The sequence below is a fragment of the Myxocyprinus asiaticus genome, chromosome 25, assembly GCF_019703515.2.
Source record: "Myxocyprinus asiaticus isolate MX2 ecotype Aquarium Trade chromosome 25, UBuf_Myxa_2, whole genome shotgun sequence".
NCBI classification, from domain to species: Eukaryota; Metazoa; Chordata; class Actinopteri; order Cypriniformes; family Catostomidae; genus Myxocyprinus; species Myxocyprinus asiaticus.
Window position 1 is genome coordinate 14,214,862 of NC_059368.1, and position 12,255 is coordinate 14,227,116.

Consider the following 12,255-nt stretch of genomic DNA (forward strand, 5'->3'; position numbering starts at 1 on the left):
CTACTATGTTTGTTATTTCCTTTGCACCAAACAGCTCGTCCCTCCATCAGCTCCTCAGCTCAGGGTCAGGATGAGGAGACAGTGACGCGTGGTGGAAATGTTACCCTACAGTGTGAAGCTGATGGGGTTCCCAGGCCTGCTATTACATGGATGAAGGATGGCAGACCTCTGAGCACCAGCCGCAGGACTCAAATACTTAATGAGGGCAGATTGTTACACATCCAGGATGCTCAGGTGGCCGACACTGGACGATACACCTGCATCGCTGTCAATGTGGCAGGACAGACTGATAGGAAATATGACATCAATGTACATGGTAAAAAGTTCGAGAGAGAGAGAGGAAAAGAGAGTGCTTGTGATTTGAGACATCTTAAAATCTATTGAATGATAGGTGCTTGTTATTAGCATTATTCTATCATAATTCTATTGTTCATCTTACCAGCAAAATTAAAACCAGTCCTTCAGATCACTAGAGAAATAATGTTACTTATGTTATATATAATGAGGTTCTGTGATGTCATTCACAAATTTTCACATTTTATATGTGTCTCTTCAGTTCCTCCCACCATCATGGGACAGACATTGGTGCCTGAGAATGTGAGTGTCGTTGTGAAGAACCCAGTTGTTCTTACCTGTGAAGCCTCTGGAATGCCACCACCAGCCATCACCTGGCTCAAAGACGGCCAACCAATCAGCATGTCCAGCTCTGTTCGGGTCATTTCAGGTATTTATTTCTGCTTCTGGACCGTATTTGGCTTGTGATTGGTCCAAAACGTCTACACCATACAGTATATCTCTGCTGAGACCAGGTAATAAGGTTAACCAGGTGTAATAACTCAAACAGAAAAAGGTGCAACAAGATAGTTTCAGTAAGCGGCCAAACACCACAGATCAAAAGATAATTAAAAAGAAAAACAGTGCGACAGATGTTCTCATAACATGTGAAGGCTCTCCATTAATGACTTCCAGAGTAAATACAGACTGATCCTCTGCCAACAGCAAGTATAAGGTACATCCATCATTGTAACCTCAGACATCATAAACTACCAGAGGTCACCTCTGTAAAGTAAACCACATTGAAAATGAATCTGTGCTGAGCTATTCAGCTGGGATGCCACAGACATGGAGCTGTACAGGAAACATCATCAAAACTCCTAGTAAAGGGCTCCTAGTATAATATTGAAAACAGTTATTCTGAGGGGAGGAATAAACATGTGACCACATTATTGATCATGGCTTCATTCAGTAAAATGGCCACAGAGGAGAAGTAATGCGAGCCACAGTCACACCACATTCATAGATGCTGTATATTATTTCTGACCACAAAATTCTGTCCCTCTGTATTAGAGATTGGGACACAGTAGTCTCTGACAGCACTGCCTCGGACCATCCATTGTCCATTCACTGACCACCTGATGTATATTGCACAAAAAATGGCAAATGCTGGCCAAATCAGATCAGATTGGTTGGCTTTACAAAACTTCCACAAGTAAGAGCACAGTTTTTTTATCAATCCGCCTGGAGCTGTGTTAAGAAGGTACCAGGTTGATACACCTAGTACTTTTGAGGAAGAACCACTCAAAGTTTAAAAAGCTAGCAGCATCAGGGCCTGGGTAGCTCAGCGAATAAAGATGCTGACTACCACCCCTGGAGTTGCGAGTTCAAAGTCTCTTAAGCAACCAAATTGGCCCGATTGCTAGGGAGGGTAGAGTCACATGGGGCAACCTCCTCATGGTCGCTATAATGTGGTTCTTGCTCTCGGTGGGGCACATGGTGAGTTGTGCGTGGGTAACATGCTCAACAAGCCACGTGATAAGATGCACGGATTGATGATCTCAGAAGCGGAGGCAACTGAGATTCGTCCTCTGCCACCCGGATTAAGGCGAGTCATTACACCACCATGATGATTTAAGGAATTGGGAATTGGGCATTCGAAATCGGGGAGAAAAGGGGAGAAAAAAAAAAGCTAGCAGCATCAGAGTTTTGTCTGAGGCACTTAGTAGCAAGTAAACTAGATATCCACTAGAATATCTGTATAGTCCACTTTTTTTTGTTTTCTGAATTATGTCTGTTCTGAATTTGTCTCATGACAAAAATTCATAAATCTTAAAGTTTATTCATTTACTGCTATTTTTTCTGTTTTCTGTGCAGCCGTTCTTGAAAACTGCCACACTACTATTTGAATTCATTTTCCATGCTGGTCTGATATTGTGGTTTATACCATGGGGCTTTTGAATGCTTGATTCTGATAGTTTGACAGACGTTCTGAGATGTGCAATTATTTTTCAGTAAACAAACGGCTATGAAGTAGTTCCAGGTCTTGACCACATAACGGTTCCATATCACTTTGCCAAATTATTTCAGTTATATCAAAGATCAGTACATGCTACCACAGCAAAATAACACATTAAAACAAATGCAATGGCTAAGTACATTGGATAAGAATGACAATTTTTACAATATCCTACATTTAAATACATTTTTGTGTAAAGCCTTAGCTCACGCTACCTTTCTCTCTCGCTCTCACCCACACTCACACACACTGACACACATATTGTACATACGCGTAGCATAACACATAGAGCCTTGATATAAACACATCGCTTTCGATTTGATCAATACAACAGTTTCTATATTATCCAAAATAACTTTTAATATCTATGGAAAGCACCTTCATGCTCAATCTCTCTCTCTTTCACCCACACACTCACACGTGGACACACATACATACACACACACACATGCGAGCAAGACACCTTTAATGTCACCTTAAAGGCCTTAATGTCAATGGACACCTGTGACTCAATACAACAGTTATTTAGCAATGGAAAAGCTACACTGCTGTTGAGAAGTCTACTTAACTAAAATATTGGCGATTTGAAGCGATGTTACTGCTGATGAGAGTCGCAGCAAATACAGGTAATCCTGCACACAATCTCTCTCCTGTTTTATTTTTCTTTGTTTCTCTTGCTCACGCACCCACACACGCGCACTACCTTGTTACTCCAGTAAGTGCTTAAAAGCAGTGGGCACAAGCCTCCGTTACTAGTTCTAAAGTAGTTTTCAAACTAGCAACGAAGGCTTGGACTGTATCAAAGTAAGACGCTGAATCCGTGGCAGAAAAAAGTAGTTTCACACACAAGAGCATTTTAGGGACAAAAACCAAAAAAAAATTCTTGAGAGAAAACCCTGAAAGATGTATTAAGGTGTGGTAACCATTGTATAAGTGGAATAATTGACTCCGGCCCATTGAATTATTGAAAAATAATGCACACCCGAGGTGTAACGGCCACTCTGCTTTTGCATTACCACCTCAGGGTGGGCATTATTTTTCAATAAAAAACAGGCCATCGTCAATTATTCCTTACATAATTATTTCAGATAGCCCTGCCCTAAACAACATGTTAAAACAAAACAAACTGTGGTTGGTTACTTAACAGGTCATTTCCTGCCAAAGCTGCAGTGGAGACCACTGCAGGAAGTCTAGCTACTCAAGATTAGGGACACAAGTGAAAGAAAGAAAGGGACGTATTTGTTCAGGTGATCAGCTTAGAGCTCTCCTGGGGAGTGAAAATTATTCGTTTACAGAAGCTGTGAGTGAAAATGGGACGTTTGCCTTGTGTTGGTGGGTTAAGCTCTGTTTAAACAGCTGCTGACTTAAGGCCTCTCGTTTCCTACCAAACAATAAGGACATTTATACAGCCTGTTTTTCTGAGACAAAGTGAAACTCTTTCTCGCTGTTTGATCATTTTTCATTTTGCAGATGCAGCTCCCCTCAGTAAATCCCAGATTCTTAAGTAATTCCCTAAGAGAACAGTACAATCTATCCTTAAACTAATTTTTTTCCTGAATTTCAATATTTGTAGAAATCATTCAGTCACTAAGCCAGCTGTGCTGTCATCAGTGAAGTGCCAGTGGCAACGGATGATTTTAACATATGTAAGTGTCTTCTTAGGTGGGCGAGGCCTGCGTTTGATGCATGCTGTAAGCAAGGATGCAGGGAGATACACCTGCACTGTGTCCAACTCTGCTGGAGAGGAAAGGAAGAACTTTGACCTCAATGTCCTAGGTAACACAACACTTTACATGGGACAGTTTTGAAACATAGGCCCTTTTCCAAAACCTAGTGAGCTGCCCCTGAAGTGACTGATTTGAAGTGGTCTGCTTCCAAAAAAAGTTTACTCGACTCTGTCCGCAATTTTGGATGGACATTTTCAGAGCTCGTCACAATGCTTTCTGGCATTGCTTTATTTGCAAAGTGTCCTTGCGATGTTACCTTAGAATCTGGCCAAAAAGTGGTGTCTTACAAGGCAGCATACTTTAGTTGTGCTGCCTACTGCTTGAAACAGCCTTTGCCTAAACATTTTGCCTAAGCAGCTTGCTTGACTTTTAAACAAAGCTTTATTTTAATCTGTAAATCTTTGTTCTATCAACCTAAGTACCACCCAGCATTGTAAATGAGGGCACAGTGGAAGATGTGAAGGTGAAAGAGAGACAGAATATCATCTTGGCCTGTGAAGTCACTGGTAGGTGACACAAATCACTGGCCTGTCCGCACAAATATGCAGACAACATATGCTCTCAAATTCCTCTGTGTTTATGTCTTACCATTTGTTAACCTTTAATTTTTTGGGTTGCCTAGGTAATCCAGTCCCAGAGATTACATGGCTGAAAGATGGGCAGCCTTTGGCTAGGGATACAAGGCTGCAGGTGATGTCAAATGGCCGTTTCCTACAGATCAATGGATCTCAGGTGGGAGACATAGGCAGGTATAGCTGCTTGGCCTCTAACAGTGCTGGAGACAGGACCAGACACTTCAACCTTAATGTTTTAGGTATATTTATGTTGCAACATTAAATTGTGTCTCCAGTGGACTTTTGTTAGTACATTTTAACCCTATGAATGTTTCTGTGCCCAGTCTCTCCCACTATCACTGGTTCTGGTCCTGAAGGCTCTGCTGAAGAGGTTACTGTTACTTTGAACAGCCCCACCTTTCTTGTGTGTGAAGTGCAGTCATACCCCCCTGCCATCATCACCTGGCTCAAAGATGGCGCACCCTTTGAATCCAGCCGCAATGTCAGGGTACTTCCAGGTCAGATCTTAACAGTTCCAACTTGCACTGTTCTGCTGTGAGCTGTTTAAAGGGAACTATCTCTTTAAAGCTACATTATTACTTATTTGTATGCTTAATATGTCTTACGTCCTTCTTTAGAATTGTGATGTAAACAGATGCTGTAATAACCTGACTACACTAACACACATTACAGTTTAGAACTCTCACTGCTGTGTCTGTCATCAGGTGGCCGCACTTTACAGATCCTGAATGCGAAGGAAGAGGATGCTGGGAGATATACATGTGTGGCGACTAATGAGGCTGGAGAGACTCTGAAGAACTATGAGGTCAAAGTTTACGGTGTGTGTGAGAGACAACATCACCACCTGTTGGTGTATAGGAATGTAACATCTATGTGTCAGTTCTCTGTAACCCGTTAGTAAATGTCCCTTTCCTGCAGTCCCTCCAGTTATCAATAAAAATGACATTCCAGTAGAGGGTCTGGTCCCTAAAGAGGTGAAAATCAAGGTTAACAACACCCTTACACTGGAGTGTGAGGCTCAGGCTATCCCAACACCTACATTAGTGTGGTACAAGGATGGCCAGGTATAAAACACATATCTCAAAAGATGCAAACTTTTGCTAGGTATACAGCTGTGATTTTTGAGTCTTGACTCTGCTGTTTTTCTCTCTCCATAGATCCTGAAAGCAGATGGTCACCTCACTATTACAGCTAATGGTCGGATAGTTCAAATTAAACACACTCAGGTTTCTGATACAGGTCGTTACACCTGTGTAGCCAGCAACATCGCTGGAGAGGATGAGAAGGACTTTGATGTAAATATACAAGGTGAACTGGGTTTTACAAGCTTGAGTTGAATAAGAGTTAGAATATCGTAGTGAGGAACTCCACTGACTATCCTTTAAACTCATACAATCAGTATGCAGAATTCAGTAGTCATTAGTTTGATAAACCAGAAAAAAAAATAAGGAAGATGTCTCCCTCTCGTGGCTGCTTTATGTATTGCTAACTTAATGGCTGTACCAAAGAATACACCATTTATCAGCTGTTTTTTACAACTTGTATCTATAGATAGTTAATTTTGTCTTTAGGCTTTATCTCTATCCATAATCCTGTCTGTATCTCAGTTCCCCCTAGTTTCCAAGGCTCTAGAGACTCAGGCCCTGGTAATAATGGAGACGTGAGGGATGTCATTCTCAATAATCCCATCTCCCTGTACTGTGAGACCAATGCCGTCCCCCCTCCTGTACTCACCTGGTACAAAGACGGACACCTGCTGTCCTCTAATGATAAAGTAGTCATCCTGCCTGGTGAGAGACTGATTACTGGTAGTTACATTTTGATTTGTCATGGTAAAATAATTTGTTTAATATGTTGTGTCCTTGTTGTTGTGCCTCCTTTTATAAGAATTGTATTTTGTGCCTTTTATTTCTCACACAGGTGGAAGAATCCTCCAGATCCCCCGGGCCCAGGCAGAAGATTCTGGGAGATACACCTGTGTGGCTGTTAATGAGGCTGGAGAAGACTCAATTCAATATGACATCAGAGTGTTGTGTGAGTCCAACCTGAATATAAAATTTTCACGCAGAACCTGAATATTAGCTTTTTTTCTTAATTGCTGAAATATGTCAAGAGAAACAAGTAACATGTAAAGTTTGTGTTTACTGTTTATGTGCTTACATATGTGCATATTTTATCGATGTCTTGATTGTGATAGTGCCCCCTTCGATTCGTGGAGTTGATGGTGACCTGCCTGATGAAGTCACAGTACTGGTTAACAAGACCAGATTACTGGAGTGTCAGGTGGATGGAAGCCCTACCCCTAAAATCAGCTGGATCAAAGACAGTAAACCCCTCACCCTAGACAGCACACGCAAACTTCTGTCTAATGGCAGGACACTGCAGGTGAGAGACAGAAAGATTTCACATCAACACTGTGATACAATAGTGATTAATTGTAAATATTTTCAAGTTAAGGAATAGTTCACCCAAAAATGAAGTCATTATTTACTCACCCTCCATAGAACACAAAAGGAGAATTTCTGAAGAAAGTATACTTCATAAGTGCCATCCGTTTGTATGTGTGTTACAGATTTTGAATGCACAGGTGATAGATACAGGACGTTATGTGTGTGTGGCTCAAAATCTAGCTGGAACAGCAGAAAAATACTTCAACGTCCATGTACACGGTGAGATTATCTTAAAGTAAGGCCTGTTAAGATATGCTAGGTCGAAAAAACTATCCCCATATTCCTTGAGATTTGTATAAGGGTCTGTGTTGCTTTTTTATTTATTTATCATAAATGAAGAACGTTATATTTTTTTCTATGTTGATGAATGTGAAATGCTGAATAACTGATTAAACATAAATGGTTGCATCATGATTGTGTTTGTTGTCAGTGACTCCCTTTATTGTGGGCATCAGAGAGGAGAATGTGACAGTGGTGCTGAATAACTTCATCTCTCTGAGCTGTGAGGCAACTGGACTCCCACCTCCCACCCTCAGCTGGGTCAAAGACGGGAGACCTTTACAGGCCAGCACCAATGCACTCATAATGCCTGGTACACACACACATTATATGAGGACTATATAGTCTACACTCTATACATATTACACATAAGTTGCACTTCTTCCACTCCGTATCTTACTCTAGTTTTTTCTCACACTAGGTGGTCGTACTATCCAGATCCTTAAAGCAAAAATGTCTGATGGTGGGAAATACAGCTGTGTGGCGATCAACCCAGCAGGAGAGGCCCAAAAACTCATTTATCTTACAGTATATGGTTAGTATGTTTCTGCATGTGTGTATGTGTACAGTGTTTGTGTTTTATATTTGCTTGTTATAAACCTGGTGTAAAACATTACAAAAATTGTTCTGATTAATTATATTCTTTTGTTGAATACACCTACAGTATAAATGCAGGTGCTCTATAGTCCTTCAGTTTCAGAAATGTAAGAAAATACTATTTGAGTAAAGTAAAAAATTACAGTTTTGAAGAGTAAGAATACATTTAGTTTTGTTGCTTTTTGCCCTGGTGCCATGGATTGTAAAAAAAATTTCCACCGCAAAGCCTACTGTAGAAACTTCACTCACATTTGACAAAAATGACATGGTTAAGTAATTTTATATTTCATGATATATTACTCTGAGGAAGTTATTGACCTAAATTACTAATGTCTCATCTCTTTAGTGCCTCCCAGTATCAAACAGAGCAGTGGGGATTCTCCAGTGGTGTTGAACGTGCGGGTAGGCAAATCCGTCACTCTGGAGTGTGTATCTAATGCTGTGCCTCCTCCCATCATTACCTGGTACAAGAACGGACGCCCCATTACTGAAACTGCCAACCTGCGAATACTAGCTGATGGACAAATGCTGGAATTGAAAGAAACAGAGGTGTGTTTAAACAAATGAGAAAGGGTTCGGTTTGAATGAGCATTTAAAACAAAAGCATTTGCTTGCTAGAAAAGCGGAATGTATAATTTGATCTGCTCTACCACTCTTTCTCTCTGTCAGGTGTCCGATACGGGCCAGTATGTCTGTAGGGCCACAAATGTAGCAGGTCAAGTGGATAAGAACTTTCATCTCAACATACATGGTGAGAAATGACAAACTGTAACTTCAGTTTGTGATGCAAAGTTTAACTCCTTTTGTGCTGTTGACTGAAGGTTAGTTTGAGACTAAGACCCCGTTTACACCTGATATTAAGATGCATTTTTGGTGATCCAATCACATGTGGTTAGCGCTAAATACAGGTCTAAAATGTTTTGTGATCCGATCACAAAAACCACATATGGAGTTTCATAAAGTTCGGGAGGAGCAATTTCATTTAATATGGCCTATCACACGGCCAGAGTAAGCATATATAAACAGCTGCTTAACTCTACGTGGCATTCTTCTGGCATTTGGCTCCACCCACTTACCCATGACAGATCCATGCGACAGTTTTGAATGACACACTACTCTGCGCAAAGCATTTGCCCTCATCAGAAAAGCTCTTACATTTACATTTATTCATTTGGCAGACGCTTTTATCCAAAGCGACTTACAAAAGAGGAAAACATAAGCGAATCATCTTAAGGAGACAGTGGTATGAAAAGTGCTGTATTACAAAGTTTCACTAGCTTCATAATATTATTCAAAACAGAATAAAGTGCAACAGGAATTTTTTTTTTTTTTTTTTAATGACTGGTTAAGTACTCTTCCATTGTAATCGCTACATTATTCACCAAGCTTCTGCAGCAGCCACTATTCATATTTCGTGGCAACGCTGGCTGCCAATTTAACCATTGTATTTGCATCTTTCTTTTATTCTCATTTTGACACAGACCTGCAGACCTGGCATCGAGGCTGCCTCCGCATAGGTCACTGCTTCGCCGTAAACCTGTCGTACAGCCCACTATGACTGTACACAGGTCCTCTCGTCCTATTTATCTGCCTGGAGTGGTCCCAGCGTGAGGCTGCCTCCTCGAATGGGCGCTGCTCCGGCTTTATGCCACTTGAGCTCTATTTCAACTTTTATTTAAGGCGAGGGAATCGAAAGATTAACAGTTTAATTCAAACAATATTCCAATGCACTCCAGCGTTTCAATCCGGTTTTGCCGCACAAGTGATTCCTGTCAGCCCGATTACCTCACCATGCAGCTCGTTTAGGGCGTGTTCCATTCAGTGATCATTCCCATGCCCTATTCCCTTCGAAGACTTTACCATCAACTATGAGATATTTGGTGGGGGGCTCAGAAAATTCAGAACTCACTTTTAAGCCTTTATTATCAGAAATTCCGTTTGAAGTTATCTTCCAAAATGACTATCATGATTGTTCTCCCTTCAAAGTGCCCTTTGGAGTGTGATTTATTCCATTTGGAACACAGGGGCAATCATGCAACAAGCAAACTTCCTTTCAAATGACCACTGCTCTAATTACAAACATCTTTCCAAATCAGTACAGACATTTTAGCGCGAGCTCGCTGCCACAGCAGCATCCACTCAGAGCATGCTACAGCTCACTACGGCTATATACAGCTTCTGTCCCAACAGACCCGAGCCGAATTCGGCTCTACAAACGATGGGTCACACTCCGCGTCACAACTCATTCATGAATCATTCCGCAAACATGTCTCGCCTACTCACAGCATTCGAGCTTGCCATGCAGCTCAGATAACTATGAAGCAAGCACTTTACAAACTTGTAAACTGTTCATCTCTAGACTATAACATGACTTTCTCTCCTCCCACCCTGGACAAATGTGTCATGCAGGTTAAATCAATCCATCATTTTAATTTTGACAAGTCTTCTCTTTTATGAGGGTCTTCTCTTCTCTCTTTTATTTAAAAAAACTTTGTGTTTGAAAATAGTAAATTATTGAATTGAAATTAAAAAATTGGCTCCTTAGTGAAAAAAGGTTCCCGATCCCTGGTCTAAGGTGTCTGTATGTGTGTGGCCGAACTCTCGCACAGGTGTCCTGTTTTGTTTTTGTCACCTGTTGTGGCATTTGCCTCATGATGTACGCTCTGGTTTCGTTTAGTGTGAGTATGTGTGGTATCGTTTTGTTTGGCATTGCTGTGCATTCTCTTGTCTTGTTTGTCGGTTGGCATGGGCGTATATTGCCTTATTGTCTTGCGGATGTGCACTCATGACATTCGGATGTTTTGTCTTGTGAGAGCAGATGGCTTTGTTTTGTTTCTGTATCACTGCATGTCTCTCTGTCGTACGTCATACCCCGCCTCCTTGTTTGCCTATTATTAGTCACACCTGCCCTGTCTTGTTAACCTGTTGATTTCTCTCCCTGTTTTAGTCTCCTCATGTTTGCTGTCCAGTGCCAGTTCTTCTTGTCTTCCAGTCAGTCTTGTGTTTTGTTCCAGTCGGTGTTAATTACCTTTCCTCATTCTGTCGGTCCGGTTGGTCCTTTTTCCCTGTTACCCTCTGCCCCAGCCTGGATACATTTTTCCCCTATGGGGAGTTTATGTTTGTTTTTCCCCCTTGTGGGAGTTTTTGTTGGTTTTTGTTTTTTATAAATAAATCCCCTTTTTTACTCTGCGTTTGGGTCCTGTCAATCTCTGCTAAATTGTGACAGTATTTATTCACAACACTACTGCAAACGGTGCCCATATTGTATCTATTAAATCCAATTCTCAGGCACAAACTCCAAATGATTTTGTATGTCCTCGTCAAAACAAGACGAGTCACCCCGAGCCAATAATACAGAGTTAATTGAATTACTCACATTATGTTGGTGAACAGTCTACAAAGCTCCAAACCATACGCTTAAGTTAAATAAATATCAGACTACGGTATTCATCTTGGTACCTAGTTTCAGGTGCCTTCTAATTTAATGACAAATCACAACTTTAAATGATGTTGTACGTATGCACATCCAAGCATGTATCCTGACATTGCTTCACATATGTTCCAGATATTTAATCTAGCAAACAATTAAGTTTAAGGTGTCCGGGGGACACGTGACGCCATGCGAGAAGCAAACGTGTGAGCGACTAGCTCTGTGCACTTTGCTAGTTTTTTAATTATTTTCATGTCATCCGGTGAGATTCGATACACCCAGTTACATATTTGCTCTTTGAGGTAAACATGGCAAAGAAGTCAAAATCCTCAGACTCTGGAGACATTAAAAGACACTTACGTGTTCAAGCTGAGGCTTCTGATGGGTCTGGGAGCCGGGGACTCAATTTGGATGGCGTGTCGGGAGAAGATATTCAGCGTCAACTGTCCAACATCTCAGTGATGCTTACGAAGGTTGTTGCTGACTTGGAGGATCTCGGCGTAATACATCGATCGATTACGCCGATGGAAACAAAATTCTCTGAGTTAGTCACAAGAGTTGCAGATGTTGAGAAACGAATCGATTATCTGGAGTCATCGGAAAGGGAAATTATCCGCTAATCCGCCCGCATCCAAAACAGACTTGGAACACATTTTGGAAAAACTTGAATATTTCGAAATATGAGCCGAAGGAATAACATACGAATGGTTGGAATTCCTGAGCATGAAGAGGGCAGAGATATGGTGAAATTCCTGGATGAGCTGTTCCCGAGTCTGCTCGACATAACAGGCCATAAACTGGAAATTGAGCGAGCTCACAGAGTCCCGGCTCGGAGATCTACTGAGGGAGACAGGCCCCTCTCAATTCTGGCCAAATTTCTGAGATCATCCGATAAAGATCTCGT

At 41.3% G+C, this 12,255-nt stretch overlaps 1 protein-coding gene across 1 annotated transcript in view; it reads left to right on the plus strand.

Moving 5' to 3' along the window:
- LOC127416380 (hemicentin-1-like) overlaps positions 1-12,255 on the plus strand; it is a 150,268-nt gene that overhangs the window by 98,042 nt on the left and 39,971 nt on the right. The window contains exons 45-61 of the mRNA XM_051655706.1: positions 35-316; positions 557-724; positions 3,956-4,069; positions 4,440-4,526; positions 4,643-4,834; positions 4,919-5,092; positions 5,300-5,413; positions 5,514-5,659; positions 5,753-5,903; positions 6,203-6,385; positions 6,516-6,629; positions 6,793-6,980; positions 7,168-7,264; positions 7,476-7,637; positions 7,746-7,859; positions 8,268-8,470; positions 8,591-8,672. Of these exons, the coding sequence (XP_051511666.1) occupies positions 35-316; positions 557-724; positions 3,956-4,069; positions 4,440-4,526; positions 4,643-4,834; positions 4,919-5,092; positions 5,300-5,413; positions 5,514-5,659; positions 5,753-5,903; positions 6,203-6,385; positions 6,516-6,629; positions 6,793-6,980; positions 7,168-7,264; positions 7,476-7,637; positions 7,746-7,859; positions 8,268-8,470; positions 8,591-8,672 (2,571 nt within the window). The remainder of the gene's footprint in view (positions 1-34; positions 317-556; positions 725-3,955; positions 4,070-4,439; positions 4,527-4,642; positions 4,835-4,918; positions 5,093-5,299; positions 5,414-5,513; positions 5,660-5,752; positions 5,904-6,202; positions 6,386-6,515; positions 6,630-6,792; positions 6,981-7,167; positions 7,265-7,475; positions 7,638-7,745; positions 7,860-8,267; positions 8,471-8,590; positions 8,673-12,255) is intronic.